The sequence below is a fragment of the Carassius auratus genome, chromosome 31 (genome assembly GCF_003368295.1).
Source record: "Carassius auratus strain Wakin chromosome 31, ASM336829v1, whole genome shotgun sequence".
In the NCBI taxonomy this organism is placed as follows: domain Eukaryota; kingdom Metazoa; phylum Chordata; class Actinopteri; order Cypriniformes; family Cyprinidae; genus Carassius; species Carassius auratus.
In genome coordinates, this window is record NC_039273.1 from 13,594,086 (window position 1) to 13,616,314 (window position 22,229).

Sequence of the window (22,229 nt, forward strand, 5' to 3'; positions counted from 1 at the left end):
ATATTATGTAAATTGTGCATTATGTTTGTAATGTATTAGTAATATTATTCCAAATCTTTTTAATACATAATACTGCTGTATGTTTTAAACTGTGTTTTTGCTTCTCTCTGTTTCTGTGGATGATTAACATTCTGATATTTCTCTAGCTCCATGTTCCTGCTGGTCATCGCTACTGCCTACCTAGAGGCCCAGGGAATATGGGAGCCTTTCAAACGACGGCTGTCTGTGGAATCCAACTCTCCCGTGGAGACTGGAAAGCCATTTGATCTCAGGGAAATTGTACGAATTCAAAGTGATGCTAAGTGAGTGAGGATATTGTTTTGAATTTTATACCCTTAATTTTTGAAGATGTGATGTTTCATTTCGGTTTCTTTCTTCTTTAATCCACATTTTATGCAAGAAGTTTTATGAAATGCATTTGATCTGTTGCAGCTTGAATGATTTTGCCGACTCAAACCAGAACTCAACAAGAGGAATGTATGGGTCGAGCATTGGTGGGCGGGCTGGGGGTCGGCACTCCAGTTCCAACAGCAACGGTGTTCTGCCTGACAGCAAGCCCAGATCTGGTTCAGGCCGCTCTGGATCTATGCAACACTCCTCCAGCTTTCCACTCAATAAAGATAGTGGCCAAGGACTCAGTCAGCTGACTAATCGAAGAGCCCGGAGTTCCAAACAGCAGCAGCAGAGCGCAGGCCTCCTGGAGGACCTCCCAAGCTCAGCACCTTCACAGTCCAACAGCACAAGGGCCAACAGTACAGAGGAACAGGATTACAGCCGACTTGTGGCAGCTATGGATAAAGACCTCGACAGGCCTGAGTCTCCTGCCATTAATGTGTCTTCAGAACACAATTCACAACAATCTTCACAAAACAAAGGTAATCTATAACAATTTATCAACATAACAATATACATTAATTTATCATGCCATGTGTTTGTCCTAGAGGACAGTGTAATTTGCTAAATGCACAATATAATTTGTTAATTATATTTTTCAGTGCTTGAATCAAAAGGGAAAGTGAAGAATAAAACAAAAGCTCTTAAAAAGAAAGAGGAGAAAGAGAGGAAATCAAAGGGAAAGACTCAAGGAGAAGAGTTAAAAGAGCCACTGGCAGACAACGATGACAGCTCTTCTACTACCACAGAGACCTCTAACCCAGACATGGAGGCCAATATTAAAGAGGTACATGCTAAACCCACCAGAGCAATTCCCAAAACAAACTTGCTCTGAAATGTACGTTCTAAATGCACTCTTTGATTACAATTTGTCTTCTTAACCAGGAGCCAGTGAAAGTGAAAGGAAAATCAGTGTCAGTGGACAGTGGAAAAGAAAGAGAAGAAATTACTCCCTCCCCTACTAAACCAAAAACTAAGAAACAACCAGCCACAAAGAAGGAGAACCAAGTGGAAAAATCCAGGTTTGTTCAGACCTCTGCCAGTGAAGGTGATGTGTAATTTCTGTGTCACTAGGCTCTGATATACTCATCATGGTGAAGAGGTAGGATATGTCTGCATTGTCATGTGCCATTCTGCTGGCCGCTCTGCTTAGATGAAGATCTAAATATGTGCTGCACACAGTCAATAATAATCAATATTCAATATATCAATAATACAACAAACACACCACAATAATGACAGCAATGAGAAAAGAGCAGTTAGGAAAGCATCCGATCATAGGGATGTGGATATGTTTCCTCCAGCTTCGCAATTCAGCACTCCGGTCAAGTCCTGTTTACTTATGACTCTTTAATAAAAATGGCTTCAAACCTGCTTTATGGCATTAAACAGGAAAAACAGGAGTCAAGTGTCACAAAGTTCAGTTTCAGGAATAAGAATTGTAATTTTAATTTTAACTTTTTTTTAATTTTAACTTTAACTAATTTTAACTACACATTGTCTTTCCAGTGCATTTAGTGAAGATTAGATTTTACATCAAATAAAGTGGAGCCCCAGAGCAAACCCACCTATTATATAAACAACATGGACCAATGACTTCAAATGAACTTTGTCTTGACCAGGTATTTTTTCAAAAATGCAGAAAACCAGTTCGTTCTTTGATACCCCTTTTCCACCAAGGCAGTTTGAAATGGCAGCTGAACACGGATGTCTTAATTTCACAATGTTTGGGTGCAAATGTAGATTTGCAAAGCCATGAACATCAGTAGCAATGCAATGTCCACTACTGTTGATTGTGTGTTTAGGCTTGTTTGCATCGGTGCTGCACGGACCGGTCGGTGTGCCGTGGGTGTGATCGGAAAGCAGACGACTCTATTTATGCTTTTGGATCGCTGTCACAGTGCTTTGCTTTCATGCATTGATTGGTCTGCATGACGCTGCTGTATCTCAAACAAGCCTGTTGTGTTTGCCGCTGCCATGCTAGCATTACTGGGAAAGATGAGATATATTCAGTGATGTAAGACCTGGCTCTGTGGTGGCTCTCTACCCTGTAGAAAGGCAAATCGATCCTTAGGAGGCTCGCCAGTTTAACTAACTCCGAACTGGCAATAGCACTGGCTCTGAACTAGCACCCAGTTCATGCTGGCGGAAAAGGAGTCTGAAATTATTTGAGTGACCCGAGGTGCCGCTAGTGAGACAGAAATGAAGTTTCCAGTGAACCATTCTAGAATGTTTAATCATCAGTTTTGCGTAAGACTTATGTAGGTGATCTTTACCATCTCCATTAGTATTCTCTTTGAATCTTAGTTAATTATCAGTGTCTATTTTTCTATACAGCTCTCTAGAACTCCCTTACGTCACTCCCCTGGAAAAACAGGATAAGCAGCGCAAGACCTTCACCAAAACCCTTGCCAATACAGGAATTCACAGTGTCCCAAAACCACGAGCTCTGAACAAATGTAAATGTCAGATTCCAGCTTTTCCACCCAACATTTAATTCTTTAACTCTAAAACCATTTTGAAACTACTTTTATTCTGTCTGCCCGAGTAGTCAGTGGGAAGATGAGTGATGACCGGCCATCTCCACTTGGAAAGTTTGTAGTCAATGGCTCCATGCAGGAACTGGGACATAGCAGTGGATCAGAAGGAGAGAAAGACTCTCCCCCTCCAGAATGGGATGTTCCTCTCAACAGGACTGACAGCTGTAAGAAATGTGTCTTGAAGCATAAGCTGGACTCTACTTTATGTTCTCTTATCTAAGTATCTAAATATTTGTGTCATGTTTTATTAGCAGCAGACAGTCTTCAGCAGATATCTATGCAGACCATGCATGCAGACCCCTTCCTGAAGGGCTCCAGTTCAGTAATGTCCAGAGCCTGTACATCACCTCCGACCTCCCCTAGCCTGGTACCTCGTGGAAGCTACGGCAGTGTGCCCCACACCAGCAGGTAAACTTAACGGGCATGTGCTTTAAAGTGCACATAATTATAGTACACATTTGGTAAGAGCCTAAAATAACACTTACGCCAGTAATTATTTGTTCAGTAATTCTAACATTCCCTGAGAATGCAGCATTTTATATATATATGTATGTGTGTGTATATATACACACACACACACACATATTTTCTGAAGTCATTGGACAGTGTGGCGAACCTGCATTTGGGCATTTCCTGGTGTCATCATGTTTGTGTGGGAAATCTGAGAGACGTTTGTTTTTCTTGTATATTTGCAATAGCGAGGCTAATTTAAAGAAGGCTCCAGGGAATATGCTCACCAAGTCGGCCTCTCTACCTGGTCAAAATGGAAATCCAACTTTTGCAGCTGTAGCTGCTGGCTATGACAAAAGCCCTGGTGAGTTTGCCTGTTAAATAGAAAGATATGGATAAACTTGTAGTGGTGCATGAACAGGAAATTTGACGTCATTACTGATCACCATTATTTTAATTGCCACAGATTTACACATAAATGTAATACAAGTGGTGTGCTCTTGTTTTTACAGGTGGCAGTGGCTCAGCTAGTAAAGCTGACAGTTTGGGGAAGGTCACACTGTCTCACATGACGTCAGTGGAGAGTGATGGATCTGACAGGTGCAGTGGCTTCATAACAACAAAAAATTACTTTTTTCTTATCTGTTTTTACATGTATATTTAAAGTGTCATTATGCATCTTTTAGCTCTGGATTGTGGAGCCCAGTAGACACCACAAGCGGCCCCAGTTTTGGACCGGTTAATGCTTTCTCTGCTTTTGGACCCAACAACCCACTTAATCTTTCTGGAGGTATGCAACATTTTTAAATAAAATGCTACATTTTTAAATAAAATGGCATCTAATGTATCCAATGTTGTGGTTATTGTCTGTATTAGTTTTCAGAGGCATGACTGTTCCCAAGAGTTCAGAGCCCCAGCAGAGTTGGCCTGAATACACTCCAGTATCCCCATCCATCTGGGATACTGAGCCTAGTAATTCCTGGGCTACCAGCACTGGATCTCCTGCAACTCCAACAACAGTAAGATATCCCTTCCTTGTCACATTCTTGTGTCCCATCCAGATGAACACCTGAGATCCCAGAGAGAACATTAGCACTAAGATCATGGAGTATCTGACCGTGCATTCACACCGCTGCCGGCAAGAGCATCAAAGTGGCCGGAAGTCATTCATTTTCAGTGTGGGCCGGCCGCGAGCAGCTGTGTGGTGCATCTTGAATGGTGTTGGCATAGAGGAAAGTTGAAGTCAGGTCAACTTTATGGTAATGAGCTATGACACAGTTCGGCAGTAACCAGTCTTAATGTAGAAGTGCTCTGCTTGAGAGGGTTCCAGAGAATGCAATTGTGTAAACTTTGATTCCAACCACATTAGTTCCCAAGCAAAATGGAGGAGAGGTTGATCATTGCTGTGGCAGGTTTCCCAATAATTTATGATGCGTCTCAATTTGCAAACTAGGGCTGCACAATTAATCGGATGCAATTAATCGCAATTGTCATGTACATTTTGTCAGTTGGATGAAGATTTACTGCTGATCCCAGAACTGTGCTTCACTGATTGATACGCGTGAAAATTGAAGCTTCTGCCTAATCATGATTTATTGCTTTTGCGATTTTAATTTTGATTGTGCTGCCCTATTGCGTACATGGACATAAATAAAAAAGTTTTTAAAAAAATGATGCGTGGACCAATGTAGAGCAACAACTTGATCATCCGTGGTAATAATAATAATAATAATAATACATTTTATTTATATTGCACTTTACACATGAAGAACACATCTCAAAGTGCTACAGGTGCACAGATAAAATAACTGAAAATAAAAACAGTCAAAAATAGTCAAAAACAACACTAAAACAGAATTATATCAAGAAAATGCAATACAAAATAAGTGAGTCTTTAAATTATTTTTTAAAAACCTCAATAGATTGTGGCGTCCTTGGGTTGTTGGGGAGAGTATTCCAAAGTCGAGCCGCAGCCACCTGGAAGGCCCTATCTCCCATAGTGCGGAGTTTGGACTTGGGGACCTGGAGTTGGTGGCTATCAGAGGAATGGAGATGTCGGGTTGGGTTTTGCTTATTGATGAGGTCTTGGAGGTACACTGGTGCGCTACCGTAGACACACTGATAGGTCAGGAGACATATCTTATACTCAATCCGGAACTTAACAGGAAGCCAGTGAAGTTTATGGAGGATGGGTGTGATGTGCTCAGATTTACGCACCCTCATCAGAACCCTGGCAGCGCAGTTCTGAATGTACTGCAGTCTCTGCAGGCTCCTGCCAGGGATCCCGATGAAGAGTGCATTGCAGTAGTCGAGCCTGGAGGAGACAAAGGCATGAACCAGCTTCTATGAATCGGAAAAGGAGAGGGAGGGCCGGAGTTTGGAGATGTTCCGGAGATGAAAGAATGCAGTCTTACAGATAAGTTGGATGTGGGTGTTAAATGATAGGTGGGGGTCAAATCGAACCCCCAGGTTTGTTATAGAGGATGTGAGAGAAATGTCATGGCCAGCAAATGAGTAAATGGTCAGGGTGGAGGATTTGGGTGGGGTCAGAGTTGTGTGGGGTCCCAATGAGGAGACCTTAAGTTTTGGAGCTGTTTAGCTGAAGAAAGTTGTCAGTCATCCATGACTTTGTCTCCTCCAGACAGGCAGTTAGAGTGGGGAGTGATGATGTAGGGGATGTGGGGTCCAACCTGACATAGAGCTGAGTATTATCAGCATAGCAGTGGAAGGCAACTCCATGCCTGCTTATGATGTGGCCCAGAGAAGCATATAAATGGAGAAAAGGGTGGGGCCGAGGACCGAACCCTGAGGCACTCCACATGTGACTGTGTGGGGCCTCGACCTGGCACATAACCAACTCTATCAGTCAGGTAGGACTGAAACCACTGAAATGCTGTGTGTGAAATGCCGATGAAGTGTTGCAGACAATGGAGGTGGATGTTATGGTCAACAGTGTCGAAGGCGGCTGAGAGGTCCAAGAGCAAGAGAAGGGATGGAGAGCCCTGGTCAGCGGCCACAAGCAGATCGTTTGTGACCCTGACCAGGGCTGTCTCTGTACTATGGGCGGAGCAGAAACCAGACTGGAATTTTTCATAGAGACGGTGTGAGTGAAGGTGATTTTGCATTTGGGTGACAATGACTTTGGAGAGAAATGGGATGTTAGAAATAGGCCGGTAATTTGATAAAACATCAGGATCAAGGGAGGGTTCTTAAGCCGAGGGTTGATAAGTGCAGTTTTCAGAGAGATTGGAAAATAGCCAGATTGCAGGGAAGAGTTTATAATGGTGGTGATGAGAGGGCTTAGGAAAGTCATATTTGATTTGATCAGAGCAGTGGGAAAGGGGTCCAGTGATTAGGTAGTTAATAAGCGGAGATTTTCTGTTTATCCACAGTAGGACGGGATTTAACAATGTAGGCTGATGTGCTTCTTTTCCTTATTACTAATCTTTATTGTTAACCATATTAATGAGAAATGTGATGTATATGTAAAATCCATAGGCTAATTTAATTCAGTTTTGTTCTATAATGTTGTAATCGTTTTTTTTTCTACACACATACACTACACGTACACATGAATGCTCTTTTCAAACAGAAGCTTGTAACACACATGATATCTGCCACATTATATAATGACTACTACAAATTACAAATTATATATAATTTTATTTCAAATAAAGGGAAAATTAAAAGTGAGTTTAATCCAAGCAGCTCTAATAGCGCGGTGTTGCCATTTAAACATGTTAATTACAAAAACAAAACGTTTGGTGTACTGTCTCTCGAAAAATCAACAGTGATTGAGCAGCCTTTATTTATGTACAGTATTGTAGACATTATTACCTAGGCAAAGCAAAATTTGCTGAAATATAGGCTACAGTAAAAGCGCCTGCATGGTTGTCCATCAGATGCCTGTCAAAGTTGAGTTCGTTACTATAGCAACAGTAAAACTGTCATGTCGTTTTAACGAGAAAACGACTTTCGTTATGTCGAGATAACGAGAAAATTAAGTCGTTATAACGAGAAAACAAAAAGGAAAAAAATAATGCATGGCCGCTTAGAACTTCCGTATTTTTCAGATGAATCTTACTGTAAATCTTTGGGTCAGGAAACATCTACATTTCATATACTTCTATTTAGCAAGTGAAGACATTTATAATGTTACAAATGTTTTCTATTTTAAACAAATACTGCTTTTCTGAATCTTCTATTCCATTGTAAAATATTTTACAAACATATACAGTACTGCTCTCTGTGTTTTGGTTGCAAACTGTTCTGCTAAACGATATTACAGTATTACTTTGTATTTTTGATCAGTGACGTGACATTCAGCCAAGTATGGTGACCCATACTCAGAATTCGTGCTCTGCATTTAACCCATCACCCATCCAAAGTGTACACACACAGAGCAGTGAACACACACACTGTGGACACACACCCGGAGCAGTGGGCAGCCATTTATGCTTCGGCGCCCGGGGAGCAGTTGGGGGTTCGATGCCTTGCTCAAGGCGTGGTATTGCCGGCCCGAGATTCGAACCCACAACCCTAGGGTTAGGAGACAAACTCTCTAACCACTAGGCCACAACTTTAATAAATAGAGCTTTGGCGAGAATAAGAGACTCTCAAAAACAAAGCATTAAAACCTTACTGACTCCATAGTTTGGAACAGTACTGTTTATATATATATAAGCCAGATACTCAACATGTTTCAGATTACCCCTGACTGTATTTAAAGCTAGTTCTACAGGTTATGATATCATCTTTCTCTTTCTGCTTGTCTTTAGTCCATTTTGGGGAGTGTGCACAGTCCCTGGTCCTTCAGCAGGTCCATCTGGTCCACTGGCAACGACTCCACCCTGCACTCCTTCAACCCTCCTATTTCCCCCACTGTCCCTGACTTGGTCAGCCACACTGCACCACCCACACCTGCCCCCAACGACATAGGCCGCACCTACAACCCCTGGAACATGGGGTGGTCTCCCTCACTCAATCGCTTGAATTCGGAGCCCTGGCCTAACAGCCCCGATAACAACGGCATCTGAGACAGAACAGCCCCATGGAGTAACAGAAAATCTTATTTTATTTTTCCTGTTGTATGCCAAGATCATTTTAATGATTGGAAGAAAACTTGAATTGTAATGGTACAAATGTTCACTGAAACCCAGTGTTGCATTTACAAGTCATCCGCAAAATTCAATTCTGTTTAATGTAGTGGGCTATGATAATGCCTTAAGTTCCATTTGAACTGACAAAGTTCGAAGTTTGAAGACATTGGCTCAAAGCTATTGCCCATGTAGGGGTGTTTTTCTGTATGATTTTAGAGATTCATGGTTTTGAGTAATACTGCATTGTAATTAACATATGTGGTCCAGTATTACTGTATTAAAATGCAAGATGCAGTGTTACTCAACCTTAAAATAAGCACTTTGCGTAAACCCCCACTCCTACAGGGCTGTCATTTTGGTTTAAGATCATTTTAGAGCATTTTCTGGCCACACTTGTTGGTTGATTTAATGTTCGGAAAGAAATTAAGCGGTTGCTAAGACTACAATTACCACATTGATTGGAACCCCTCTGAGTCAAAGTTGTAAATGCACTCAGGATTTAGATTTTATTTTATTTTAATTGCCCTCTGCTTAAAGTGAAAAGTTTCATTTGCTGAAATTGTCTTTTAATTTGAGGGAGCTTTAAAGAACCCACAATGTGTTCTGTGCATCATTCATTTGTCACTTCAAGAGTGAACATTTGGTGACATTGGTTGAAATAAACATATCAGGCTGGAATATTGACTTCTCATTTTATTTCCGGCTGAATTTAAACTTGATTGAAGGGATAGTTCATCCAAAAACAAAAAAATCATTCTCACACCATCTCATTCTAAACCTAGATTTTCTAAACCCAAATGAGCATTTTTCTGACCACACAATCAAAAGTTGAATGATTCAAACAGTGTTACAAACATTGTAAACATTCATATAAATTAAAAGGTATGATCTAATTCTTCTGAAAAGAGACCTGATCACTTTATATGATTAATAGAGTTTCATCTCATCTTTTTTCTCATTTAAACCGTGATCAGTGAATGGATTGATTTTTTTTATGATGTCTTTATAAACTTTTGAAAGCATCAAAGATTTGGTTGTTTGGACTTTCAAAGGAGGGATAGAAATCTCTTAGGTTTCATTTTGTGTTTTGAAAATGAACAAGAGTCTTATGGGTTTGGAATGATATTGGTTTTTGGGTGAACTAACCCCTTTAACAGAACAGAGTAAGTTGCGCCATTAAAGCACAAAGGATCCTACATTTGAAGATTGAGGTCTTGCAATACAAATCTATTGCAAAGTTGCATTTCTACGCTATTTGTAAAGCTGCTTTCAGCATCAAGCTGAACTTTTTAAGGTCACATGTCCTCATTACAAAGGCAAGATTGCCTTTCTTCAATGTATTGGCAGCATCCACAACCATCATGCCTCGTCCCAACTGACCTTGTACCTCCACACGTACGGCACACTGTAAATGCTCTGTTATCACACTGCTGTCCACACAAGCTGCCACAGCGAAGGCGTCGTAGGGTACAAACCCGTTCCCAAAGAGCAAATCTTTGTTGTTGATGTGAGGTTCTCGAGAGTAGGCCCAGCACTTGGAGGTTATCATCTTAATGAATCGAGCAGCTGATGTATCCTGATTGACCAGCTCTTCAAAACAATCCTAGAAAAATAAAAAGCACACAAGTTAGTCATGTCTGAAATATATTCAGAGTAGAATGGATTTTGCTCATGATAGGCAGCTTTTACCCAAGATAATTTGTTTCTGCATGTGAACTCCCAGGTTGCGATGCATGTTGAGCAGGTATATTCCTCCAAAACTACATGAGCTGATTCAGCGTCCATACTAAAATTAAACTCGGCGGATGGTGTCAGATTTCCCTTGCCTGGAAAGTGAACAGTGGTCAGTGTGGGAAGAAGATGCTCTATGTAAAGAGTCCTGACCTGTGCTGTTCTTGGCACCGGCCTGGTTTTATGAAATCCATAATATTCACTTATATAAAAAGTGCAATTTGCTGCCATCCATTTAAGGTGGCCAGTTTTTATTCAACAGCTGATTTTCTTACCTTCCATGTTACCGCCCATAATGTACAGATCCTTGAGTTTCTGAGGGAGGGAGGGATCTAATCTAACAGCCAAAGCCAAGTTAGTGAGTGGACCAAGAGCTATGAGCGATACCTGTGTATGAGTAAACAAACAGGGCTGTGCAAGTGCATACTACGGTCAACTACAATATGGCAGCACAAAATTCAGCGGGGAAACATACTTTCTAACCCAGTGGTTCTCAGTTTTTCCAAGGGCCTCCTGTTAAATATTTGAATGCCCTCCAAGATATTTCTGACACTTCAGCAGTAATAAAAGAGCTGCTCATTTAAAAATGAACAATTTTCATTTACAGAAAGTAGGAGTAGTAATATACTAAAATAATAAAAGATATTAAATAAAAATATTGCACTTTATAATTCCAGAAGTTTCAATAACTAAATATTGTTCATGGTTTACAGCATATGGTTTACACTCCTAGTTTGTAATTACAGGGATTTTCATTTATTGTAATAATTTAAGAACCTTTATTCCTAAATAATTGTGATTAAGTGAATTCATTAATAATAAAATAATGTAAAATATTTTTTAAAGCTAATTTCTAAGAGTTTACCAGGATGTCTTTGTAATTTTATTCTAAACGCTTAAAAAAAAAAAAGTCTTAAAAAAAAAAAGACTGTAGTGCATCCAATTTTTTCTCAATTTTTTTAAATCAATATTGTAGAAATAAACAGGCTTATTAAATAGTTTATTGCTTACCTCTCCCTGGTTTTCATTCACCAGTCTTATCATAGCATGAACAGCATGCTCCTTCTGTATCTGCCCTTTCCAAACTTCAGAGTTCTCCAGAACATCTCCAAGTCCATCTGTGCCAAAGTGATCTTTAAATCCTGTCACAGGTCTAATTAGAGCACCAGCAGACCCTTTAAAAACTGGAATCTGAGGTCAAACAATGCAATATTGGCATTCATGTAATCTTGACAGTAGTATTGGTACTGTTATAACTGCACTGACCTGGGTTTGCTGACAGACTGTCAAAACACGCATCACATTCTGACATACATTATCCACATTGGTGTTACCAAAGCAGCAGGTGATGGCCAACACCTTCACACCAGGAGCTGCGAGAGCGACGATGATAGCCAGAGCATCATCAATACCACAGTCCGTGTCCATTATCAGCAGCTTCTGAGCCATGCTGGATGGATTCTGGAAACATGGGTAAGGACACGAAATGGAGATTAGTAACTAGTTCATTTGGAACAAGCTCAGTTGCACCATTTGTTCTTAAGGTGAGACAAAGCAAGTAATGTATGATCAAGTTAACATATTGTTTGACTTGATAAAGGTTAAAGATTTGGATGATGTGGATAAAAACAGCTGCCAAAATCAATATGATGTGGATAAAAACAGCTACCAAAATCAATAAATTTATGTTAGAGCGAGAGAGAGAGATGTGATATATTTTATTTTATATATAAATATATATACACACACATACATATACTCACGAACACAAACTTTAGATCAGGTAAACAGGACTAAATCTTAAACTACAAAATACATGGCCTATTGTAAAAGCATATTGTGTCAATAAATAGTTTCAGTATAGAATCATGCTTCAGTTATTAGCAATATTACATGAACTCACTTAACTGTGTCTGTTGTCCTCCTACCTTTAACACCTGCTTCCGTTCAGTTCATTGACAGGCAGCTCAGTCCACTCCACTTTCAAGACAACCACGCTCTACTTCCTCTGAGAAGAATTCAACAAAGGAGGTGGACCTATCATTAAGACTATTTATATTTACATAACTGCCATAACATTGAATGTTTTATACAGAAATTCTTACAATATATATATTGTGTTATATACTGTTATACAGACCGTTTAAATCCGTTGTAAGAAACATTTCCAATGTTTTAATGTCGCACAACACCCCTGTGTTTGAGAATGGAAGAGCCCGTTGAAACACAGATGGGTGATCCAACAGAGAGGTCGCGCAGCGCAGTATTATTCATTTATTCCTGCAGCATTGGCAAGGTATGTGTAACTAGATTTAGTCTTTTTGCATTATTTTATTCATGACTAAGTAAATATTAATAAATATTTGGGCCACGAATTAACGACGTTTCATGTTCTTTGGAAGAGGCTATTGATGGCTACACTGATGCTCCTTAGCTATCATTCATATGTCCGGATTATTTAAATATAGTGCCTTATATGGTGGTTTAAACTTTACTCTTAAACTATTGCGGATATATTATTTTATAATGTAGTCCTGAAATGTATTGTTGTCTTGCCTACCGACTGCCATCGATTAAGAATGACTTAAACAATGGTGTCGAGTCGAAGATGAAGATGATGTACAGTAGACGGAATTCAACCATGTGGTATGATGCTTTGATCTGTTTAATCGATCAAACATAGCTGAAAGCTGCTGTAAATGTCATCTGTGACTGACCCACCATTTCCATCCAATATTTCATCTATAGCATTCTCTGGCCTAGTTTAGGACTATATAATCATACATAACCACTGTGATGGAGTCAACAGTCACACCACACTTTAATTCACAAAAATCCACCATACTTTTATTTTTGCAGGTGTTTGTTTTTGTTTACATGAATGACTGTAGTTATGTCAGAAATTAGATCCATGAAAAAGGCAGAAATTAAAAGCAATCTTAAAATATTCATATTTAGTGATCTCAGATTGCAGGAATCGGTATTGTCATCTTGTGACAAGACAACCATGAATTGTCAAGAATAAGTGTACCAAATTGTGTATCTTTTGCACTTTGTGTAACCCCTAAGATTGATGTATATATTTCAGAAATTCATTCAAATATGTTTGATTACAAACAAATATGTAAATAGTGTTCAGTCACATGTATTCATGTTTGTGAAGTATTGTTTAAAAATGTAGGGTTTGTATACCTATTACTATTTCTGAACAAGGATGCATTAAATTGATATTAAAATGTATTTATTTAACAAAAATGTATTTTATTTGATTTGTTTTATGTATTGTAATATATGTTTGTATATTTCTCAGAAGATATTAATCCTCCTGTCAGGCTTTTATTGAAAATAGGAACTTGTTCTTAATTAATTTGCCTGGTTAAATAAAGGTTTAATAAAATAAAATAGAAAAAAAATATAAGTGATAGTAAAGACATTCAATTTTCAAAATCTTCTAATTTCTATTTAAAATAAATGCTTTTATTTTGAACTTTTTATCTATCAAAAACTCTTGAATATAAAATACATGCTTTTACTTATTATTTATTAAGTTTATATTTTATACATTCCTTCTTATGATATACAGTTTCTTAGTATCTGTCTTTCTGTCTTGTTTGTAGTCAGTGGATGATATTCTTTGTTGAGCTCTCTTCTTGGACTAAGCCGCTGCTGCTGGAGTACATCTGTAGGTTATTCTCTTAACCGTCATCCCAGTTCTCCGTTCAATGCCTAACACTGCGGAAAGTGAAGGCGCCAAGGTATCTGCTAGGACTGATCAGGAGGCTCCATCACGGGCCCCGGCCAGAGAGGATGAGCGTGAGCGCAACTTCCTGAGTCCAGTGACGCATGATGCGCTGCGGGTACGACGGGCCTCCAGCGCAGAGCTCCAGCTTCCATGGACCTGTCCTGTAACACACTCCCGAGAGAAGTTCTACACCGTCTGCTCGGACTATGCCCTACTCAACCGAGCCCGACCCATTATCACATCTGAAGATGCACCACCGACCAATCCAGACACCACAGCTGCAGCCCCTTCCCAGAGTCATTCGGGGGGAATAAGTATGTCTTTAGATGGGAACTGTGATATGGAGGTTGTGTCATCCAGCAACAAGCCTGTGCTGGCCTGGGAGATTGACACCTCTGATTTTGACGTGGTTCTAACACGGAAAGCCAGAACAAGTATGTCTTTCTAAAAAGGAAATATCCATCTCATACAGTATATATATATATTTTTTTGTTTGTTTGTTTGTTTGTTTTTAGTTTTTATAATGTCACACTTTCTAGCTTTTTCACAGATTTTCAATGGGTTTTAATACCTGAAAATATAGATTTTTATATATTTCAGGATGGGGTCATCTTGTTTGAGGGTCTTTACCACAAAATTTTACCACATATCACCTTCAAAAATATATTTTGAGGCTTATGAACCATTGTTATAAAAAAAAAAATATATACATATATATATATATATATATATATATATATATATATATATACACACACATACACATATACAGTCAAACCAAAAGTTATTCAGACACCAGATATTTTTTTTTTTTTTTTTTTTTACTAGTGCATGCATTTATGTTAATGATGATAGCAAAATAAAGTAAACTGTGACATACCCAAAATTTCTTCATGCAGTGGACTACCAGTAAAATTGATAAATGTTATTTCAGACACTTTGACTTCACCATATTTTGCTTAAGTGTTATCTGACAGTTCTTGTCATATTTTATTACCATTGTCTAAACTATAGCGAATAAACTATGATAATGTGTGAAATGTTGAAGGTGTCTAAATGCATTTATGTTTGACTGTATATATATCAGAAATATATATATCAGGGTCATTTTAAATCTATAAGCTGCTGAGCAAAAATATGCCAGGAAAATGAGCTCATACCGACCATCTGCTGTGGTTTATGTAACTCCAGCCTAGCGATGGCCTCACTGACACAAGTGACTCTTTCACATGCTCTTCACCTCATGGTGAACAGACAATGTTTTCATTCATAATTAATCCCAGATTTATAGAGAGGATGTATTCGAATTTTGCCATCACTCATTACTTGATCAAAAGAAGTCTAGAGATGTTTAAACGACAAGAGATCATCATCATGCTCTCTTTATTTGTTTAATAAAGCTTAACTTTGAGCTTCTCTTTATCCAAACTCCAGCTAAGCCTTTCTTCATTGCATTTTAAGAACCTAGTTGATCAAAGTAGATATCTTTGTGTAAATATGAACCAGCATGAGTCTAATATATTACTTCAAATGTTCTTAAAGGATGAAGTCTGTGTTGTTTCTCAGGTAATTTAAAGAAATTCAACTCTAAGAAAATGAAATCGTCTGACAGGCCGAGCAGAAACCTGCAAGATCTCCCGCCACAAGCTTCTCTGGAGGAGATCAAACAGAGAAAAGTCTTGGACCTCCGCAGATGGTAATCCACTCATTGGAAAGTGAAATGTGACTCAAAGAGTGCAAGTTTTTAAAAAAATGGCATTGACAGAGCTGTTCCTTCTGACATTCCAGGTACTGCATCAGCCGTCCCCAATATAAAACATCGTGTGGAATCTCCTCACTTGTCTCTTGTTGGAACTTCCTCTACAGTACTTTAGGTGCAGGCAGGTCTGTGTGTTCTTTGCTGAAATGTATGAACACATTTTTAATTTAATATTGAGAATTAAAGAATTCTCTAATAGGGCTCTGCTGGTTTAATGCATTGTGACTTGCCAAAAATTTTCAGAAATATACAAAGGAATGGGTATTTTTAGGAGCAAAAACAGCACATTTATTTGATGTATTTTAAGATTTCAAACCTGAAATTGCAAAGAGTAAATTTAGGCTTTGTTGATTTTTCAGTCTCCCACCTATGTCTCAAGAAGAAGCGCTGCACATACTTGGTTTCCAGCCTCCATTTGAAGATATTAAGTTTGGACCATTCACTGGCAATGCCACTTTGATTCGGTAAGATTACTCTATTTATTGCTCTTTAACAGTTTGGGTTCAAATTCATTAATACATTACCGTTAAAAGGTTTGGGGTCTTGAAAGATGTCACCTGTGCTCACAAAATGTGCATTTATTTGATCAAAATAAGGCAAAACAATAATGGTGTGAAATATAAGTATAATTCATAGCTGTATTCTATTAAAAGTTTTAATTTCCGTGATGGCAAAGCTGAATTTTTAGCAGCGACTCCAGCCTTAAGAAATCATTCTAATAAACTGATGTGGCTCCTATAAACATTTCTTAATATTATCAATAAAAAGAAGAGTTGGGTTGCTCAATATTTTTGTGGAAACTGTGATATATTTTTTTCTGAATTATTTAATGAATAGAAAGTTCAAAAGAACAGCAATTTTTTTTACATAGAATTTTGACACATTTGATTTATTCAACAAGCATGCATTAAATTAAAGTATTATTTTGATTATAAAAATGTTATTGATCCCAAAGGTTTTATTAGTGTTGTACATTATCTAGTTTTATATTGTTGTAGATGGTTCAGACAAATCAACGATCATTTTCGTGTCCGGGGTTGCTGTTACATTCTGTACAAACCTCATGGGAAGCACAAGACGGCAGGAGAGACAGGTGTGTGAGTTTGAATCGTTTTTCATAAGAACAGAGTATATTGTTTTACTAATATACTTTTGATGTAATTTGTTGAGCAGACAGTATTTCAAATGTAAAATTCAGTCTATACATATTTTCTTTAGCTTTCTTTATATATTGTCTGAAGGTACTTTAGCAGCATGTTGTAGAGCATGTTTCTCCATTCTAGCTGAGGGGGCGCTGCTGAAGCTGACGCAGGGACTTAAAGATGAATCCATGGCCTACATTTACCACTGTCAGAATCACTACTTCTGTCCTGTGGGCTATGAAGCCACACCGCTAAAGGCAGCCAAAGCATACAGGTATAATGTAGAGCAACTTTGGCTTTCATTCACTGCTTTATTAATTCAGGTTAGGTTGTTATTGTTGAAAGAAAAAAAGCTAATCAATTAATTTGCACTTACAAAACATAGATTTGATTTTTTACGTACATTTTCTGTGTGCCAGAAAAGGAAAACTATTGAACTCTACTGCTTTTATAAGACCCTGTTCCTCTTATCAAGAATTAAGCTGATTTCTTTCTTCATTTTTTTTTTAAAGGGGGCCACTGCCACTTAATGAGATGGAGCACTGGATACTTATTGGTGAACCAAGCAGGAAACACCCTGCAATCCACTGTAAAAAGTATGGTTCATTTTATGGAATGGTATTACATGGTGAAGTTATGAGTATATATCTCAATGCTCAAATTCTGACCTTTTTACTATCAGATGGGCAGATATTGTGACAGATCTGAACACTCAGAACCCAGAATACTTAGACATTCGCCACATAGAGAGAGGCATTCAGTATCGCAAAACCAAAAAGGTAAGAAACTTCAGGACTATGGTGATGGTACTTCTACAATAATCTGAATATTATGAAGAATTATGTGTCTGAATGTCTGCTGTAAAGTATAGAAGCGCTAGACAATTCTTGATCTCTTCGTAGGTTGGAGGCAATCTGCATTGCATCATGGCCTTCCAGAGAGTCAACTGGCAAAAGTTGGGACCGTGGGCACTGAATCTGGAAAATCTGAGGCATGATCTCCACCATCAGGCACCAGAACACAGAGGTCAAGCTGCGACAGAGCACGGTTCTGAGGAGCGAGCGGTGAAATGCCTGGGTAGGTCCCTCAGTACGGGGAACAAGTCTGACAGCGCCTGGAAGCGTTTGTCCAACACAGCAGAGTACAGGCACAGAAGCTCTCCAGACAGTGACCTAGATGAAGACATAACTGACTAAATCTAAAATGTCCAACCCTCCTCTTAAAAAATAATAATAATTTTTGGTTTCAACCATTTAAACAAGAATATTTACCTTCCCAGGTTGTTAGCCACAGTGAAAAGTCAGAATTACATAACATAGATGAAGTTGCAAGCTAAATGGTGTGGTTAATGCTCTGGTAACCATAAGGATGGTTTGATGCCCATAAGGAAGAAGCCATAAGCTTTTGTGGAGGACATCCCTGTGATGCCATCATTTTACAGCTACAGTATGTAAACAAATCCCACAGCCCTCAGTAATGTGCTATTAAATTAAGTTTTAAAATACTTCACAATGGCTCTCTCTCCAAGACTTTGAGTCACTTCCTGTAGGTCAAAATGCTGCTTTCTTTCAACTCATTATGGATAAATGAATCCTCAAATGAATGTGCAGTTAACTGCACTAAAGGTGTGGTCAAATGTACCATTGTTATGCAAATTCTTGCAGGTGAAGTCCATCAATTCCATTAGGAATCCACACAATCCAGAATTTCATGTAATGGTGAATGATTTCCCCAGGTTTTACAGTTGGTTAAAGTTGGTCACACCGTGTTGACCAACAGAAAGTTGCTTGGGTTGAAAGTGATCGTGCTTAATATATTGCTACACTATACGCAGCGGACAATTTTTGTCTGCCAGAATTTGTGGCTGCACCTTAAGTGTACCAAGAACATGAAGTGAATATTTGATTTTCAGATCAGTATCATTCCATTTAAGTTATATGCTATTTGGTGGATTTATATGCTACTAATGGTACTCTTGATCATTGGAGTGAAGTATGGAGTGAAAAATGATATGCTCACAGAAAACACTACATAAAAGACTAGACTACACTACATTGAAGACTAGTTCTACTAATGCATAAACAAATGGCTTTATTAGTGTAAGTATAAAAAAATACAAACTAAGTCAAGGTCGACATAAAGATATCAGACCGTTTAATGATGTGACCATGTGATATTTCAGTGGATCAGATTCTGGTTATCATTAAGTGACATGGTTTAATAAGATGGTGCCATCTTATTGTAAATAGCAACTTGAAGGATTCCACTCATGTTCTTTGTCAAACGCGCTGTGAGCTAAGATTGCATGATTGCTTCCATGTCATGTGGACTGTGATTTGTTATTCCTTTAACACAGCAACATCTTCTGTATAATGTTAAAGTCATCACAAATCTCATACTCATGTGAATCTAGTCTATTATTATTGTATTCTTTTTATTTATGAATAAAATATTTATACACCTTCGTATACATCACTGCATTATTTCAGAATAAACTAAATGATGTCATGTTGCTGTTTCAGCTCAGTTATATCAGCAGGACCAACACGACAGCAGCCACCTGTTGACAGAAAACAGATGTGTGTGAGTCAGCGCAACAGGAAAGAACAAGTCATAGTATATGTTTACAGTAAAGCTTATTTACTGGTACAAAAAAAAAAACCAACCAATCCACAAAGCCCCTTGTTCTTTCCAGTCGAGACTTAGTTTGGCAAATGATGTCCGTTTCTCGTTTTTCCATCTGAAATAGCCACAGGACAGCCACTTACATTATTAAACTATTGAGACAAATCGTCAATTATGATCCAAGTAAATAAGTTCAGGGTTCCTACATTTTACCAATCAGTTTTCACGATTTTGCAGCCATTTGTGGTTAATGGATTATGATGTTTTATATATTTATTTTATTTACACTACCATTTATATAGTCTCTTATGCATGCCAACACTAACAACTAATATTGTAAAATATTATTACAATTTTAAACAACTGCTATCTGTTTTAATATATCATAAATATTATTAATTCAAATGGTAAAGCTGAATTTTTTGCAGCCATTACTCCGGTGTTCATTGTCACATTGTGCTCAAGAAATATTTCTCATCAATGTTGAAAACATTAAGTAAATGAAATGTATTTATATAGCACGTTCCAAGACAAAAATGTAAATATATTCATAATATACTAAAAAGATAAATGCTTGTGCGGATTAATATTTTTGTGTAAACCATATTTTATTTGGGATTCTTTAAAGAATAGGAAGTTCTAAAGAACAGCCTTGATTTGAAATTGTATTTATTTTGATAAATAAATGCATTTTTTTTTATCTGATTCCAAACTTCTGTCAAAAAAGAGAGAGAGATGGAGCAAAGCGCAATTATCTAAGATTGGGGATTTCTGTGATGAAATAATAAAATATAAATGTTTTTTTTGTCTTCCTTCCCCTCTTGGTCTGGAAAATATCATTTTAAAATGTAATTTTTCAATGGAAACATGAATGTATTACAATTCCAACTTACTGATTAAACTTACCCGGTCTTGGGGTCCCATCCTTCTCCACTATTAGGGTAGACCACCCAGCTCAAATCTGCTTTCTTGTGTGACTTGGCTGACTCTAGAAGTGGTTTCACTAACGGAGCGGGACAGCAGTTCACCCCCACTGCAACCAGCTGTGAGGACCTACAAGCCACCTGAACCGCCTCAGAAAATCTCCTCCCGCTTGAAATATTCTGAAAGTCCTGAAACACATTCGTTGCATTAATAGCAATGTCTGACTCATTTGTTTTAATCAGAGCACAAACAACTGCACGTGTTTAATGACTTAAATCTGTTGCTAGATTTCATGAAATATAATGCCGTGTATGTAATTCATGGAAAGCGTATCCATTGATATCAGTCACCTTACAAGAAAAGGAAAGCCAGGCTTTAGCTTCTGGAAATTCTCGGAGGACTTCCACCAAAGCCTCCGCCTCTTTGAGACCTGGAATGGTCTCCATGGCAACAAGATCAGCTCCGGCTTTTACTAAGCACTGGATCTGTGGACGATGCCAGTCTTTCAGCTCCTAAAACAAAAGAGAGAACATGCACTTGACATTCTAATGTGTTGGCAGATTGGGTGGATGAAGAGTTTCAGCCTGCATTACCTCCATTGTCATCTTGTCCTCATAGGCCCCTGTATACTCAGACCCATCATGTAAAAATGCCCCATACGGTCCCACTGAACCTGCAACCACAGGCTCTCTTCTGTCTTCTGCGGGAATTCATTTAATTTAAGATTCAGTTGTAGCTGGTGTCTCTACATTTTCTCCAGAAACTAGACAGAATGCATGATTTAGTAGGCTTGCAACACACCTGATATGGGTGAGTGAGACATGAACTCACGGACGGTCTCTTTTGCCAGCTGAACCCCTGATATTATCATCTGCTGAGCCTCCTCAGGACGGACACCAAGATATTTCACGAATCCCTCAATGCTGGCCTGATATGTGGCTGTTGTTATGACATCAGAACCGCTTTTAAGAAATCTATTAAAACAAGTCAAATCGATCATTCATGAAATATGAAATAGTTCTTATAAGTCATAGAAGAGGCATACAGAAATAATAAATGACCGATAGGATAGAGAGAATTTAGGTTCAAAATTATAACATGTACATTACAGTATCACAGTAAAATTAGTCAAATTGTGAAATAGCTTTACTTTATTATGTTTGTACTGATGTGTATGCCTTTTTACAAATATTTTTTCCATAGTTTGCACTTGTCTTGGCATTCAATGTGGACAGCAAAGAAAGAATTTCGTTGTACATGGAATCTTGTTTTCCTCATTGTGCGCATGACAATAGACTCTTTGAACTTGAACTTGTTTGACAACTCAGATATACAGAACATAATGAAGCCTGTAATAACCTGAAATGTACGTCCTTAATGGCCTTTGGGTTTGTATGCAAAATCCTTGCACTCCATAGGGGATCTCCCTACAAATTAAACATATGCGTGATTAAACATGTGATTGTTAACAACACGTTTGTGTAATAGTAACGTTACCAACCTGCAACTGAAATCCACTTGCTTCAAGTTCTGTCGCCAGACCTCCGTCTAGAATGAACGGACTGGTTTCCATTTTGACAGATGTGGTTCGTGGAAATACCTTTCAAGTGTAAACCTCAACTAAACATGAAATCACTTTTGAAATAACGTTATAGCAAAAGACCTTTGTCTCTCATTGTTACAGATTTGCAGTTTTTTAAGCTAAAGCACGCTACATTGTATACATTGTAACTAATTGCTTAACAGTTCTGGTAAACAGTAACACTGAAGCGAAACCAGAGTCAAAGTCCACACACTATAACAACAAACCCATGTGCGAGTGGC

General features: G+C 38.3%; 4 protein-coding genes and 1 long non-coding RNA gene across 9 annotated transcripts in view; 2 read left to right on the forward strand and 3 right to left on the reverse strand.

The window, feature by feature from the left end:
* LOC113050592 (transmembrane protein 131-like) overlaps window positions 1-9,160 on the forward strand; it is a 37,226-nt gene extending 28,066 nt beyond the window's left edge. Inside the window, exons 30-41 of one of the 2 annotated variants that reach the window (XM_026213724.1) lie at window positions 147-302; window positions 433-875; window positions 996-1,180; window positions 1,279-1,415; window positions 2,731-2,852; window positions 2,945-3,097; window positions 3,185-3,341; window positions 3,632-3,747; window positions 3,896-3,983; window positions 4,070-4,173; window positions 4,260-4,402; window positions 8,162-9,160. In XM_026213724.1, coding sequence (XP_026069509.1) covers window positions 147-302; window positions 433-875; window positions 996-1,180; window positions 1,279-1,415; window positions 2,731-2,852; window positions 2,945-3,097; window positions 3,185-3,341; window positions 3,632-3,747; window positions 3,896-3,983; window positions 4,070-4,173; window positions 4,260-4,402; window positions 8,162-8,419 — 2,062 coding nt within the window. In that variant the 3' untranslated portion in view covers window positions 8,420-9,160. The remainder of the gene's footprint in view (window positions 1-146; window positions 303-432; window positions 876-995; window positions 1,181-1,278; window positions 1,416-2,730; window positions 2,853-2,944; window positions 3,098-3,184; window positions 3,342-3,631; window positions 3,748-3,895; window positions 3,984-4,069; window positions 4,174-4,259; window positions 4,403-8,161) is intronic. The other variant, XM_026213725.1, reaches the window with a different exon arrangement.
* On the reverse strand, window positions 5,037-6,876 carry LOC113050598 (uncharacterized). Its single transcript, XR_003276785.1, has 2 exons — window positions 6,183-6,876; window positions 5,037-5,960 (listed from the first exon to the last, which is right to left on the reverse strand). It is a non-coding gene; the product is annotated as an uncharacterized LOC113050598 (long non-coding RNA).
* Window positions 9,161-9,162: 2 nt separating the features above from the next.
* On the reverse strand, window positions 9,163-12,212 carry LOC113050595 (inosine-uridine preferring nucleoside hydrolase-like). 3 transcript variants are annotated; one of them, XM_026213731.1, is made up of 6 exons: window positions 12,142-12,212; window positions 11,480-11,674; window positions 11,225-11,404; window positions 10,489-10,600; window positions 10,172-10,308; window positions 9,163-10,085 (listed from the first exon to the last, which is right to left on the reverse strand). In XM_026213731.1, the coding sequence occupies exons 2-6, from the start codon at window positions 11,660-11,662 to the stop codon at window positions 9,729-9,731; spliced, it is 969 nt and encodes a 322-aa protein (XP_026069516.1). In that variant the 5' UTR covers window positions 11,663-11,674; window positions 12,142-12,212; the 3' UTR covers window positions 9,163-9,728. The 3 variants fall into 3 exon arrangements, with proteins under 3 accessions (XP_026069516.1, XP_026069515.1, XP_026069517.1); XM_026213730.1 differs by having other exon boundaries at window positions 12,117-12,189; XM_026213732.1 differs by having other exon boundaries at window positions 12,122-12,175.
* A 173-nt stretch (window positions 12,213-12,385) lies between these two features.
* Window positions 12,386-19,324, forward strand: LOC113050593 (basic immunoglobulin-like variable motif-containing protein). Of its 2 annotated transcripts, none has more exons than XM_026213726.1 (10): window positions 12,386-12,509; window positions 13,831-14,389; window positions 15,522-15,651; window positions 15,744-15,839; window positions 16,074-16,178; window positions 16,713-16,807; window positions 16,998-17,130; window positions 17,369-17,452; window positions 17,539-17,635; window positions 17,759-19,324. In XM_026213726.1, exons 2-10 carry the CDS (start codon window positions 13,936-13,938, stop codon window positions 18,050-18,052), a joined length of 1,488 nt encoding a protein of 495 aa, XP_026069511.1. In that variant the 5' UTR covers window positions 12,386-12,509; window positions 13,831-13,935; the 3' UTR covers window positions 18,053-19,324. The 2 variants fall into 2 exon arrangements, with proteins under 2 accessions (XP_026069511.1, XP_026069512.1); XM_026213727.1 differs by lacking the exon at window positions 12,386-12,509 and adding an exon at window positions 12,599-12,859.
* Window positions 19,266-22,211, reverse strand: LOC113050596 (homocysteine S-methyltransferase YbgG-like). The gene is made up of 8 exons (XM_026213733.1): window positions 21,907-22,211; window positions 21,765-21,832; window positions 21,207-21,379; window positions 20,999-21,105; window positions 20,756-20,917; window positions 20,388-20,593; window positions 19,523-19,596; window positions 19,266-19,416 (listed from the first exon to the last, which is right to left on the reverse strand). Exons 1-8 carry the CDS (start codon window positions 21,976-21,978, stop codon window positions 19,352-19,354), a joined length of 927 nt encoding a protein of 308 aa, XP_026069518.1. The 5' UTR covers window positions 21,979-22,211; the 3' UTR covers window positions 19,266-19,351.
* Between the last annotated feature and the right edge of the window lie 18 nt (window positions 22,212-22,229).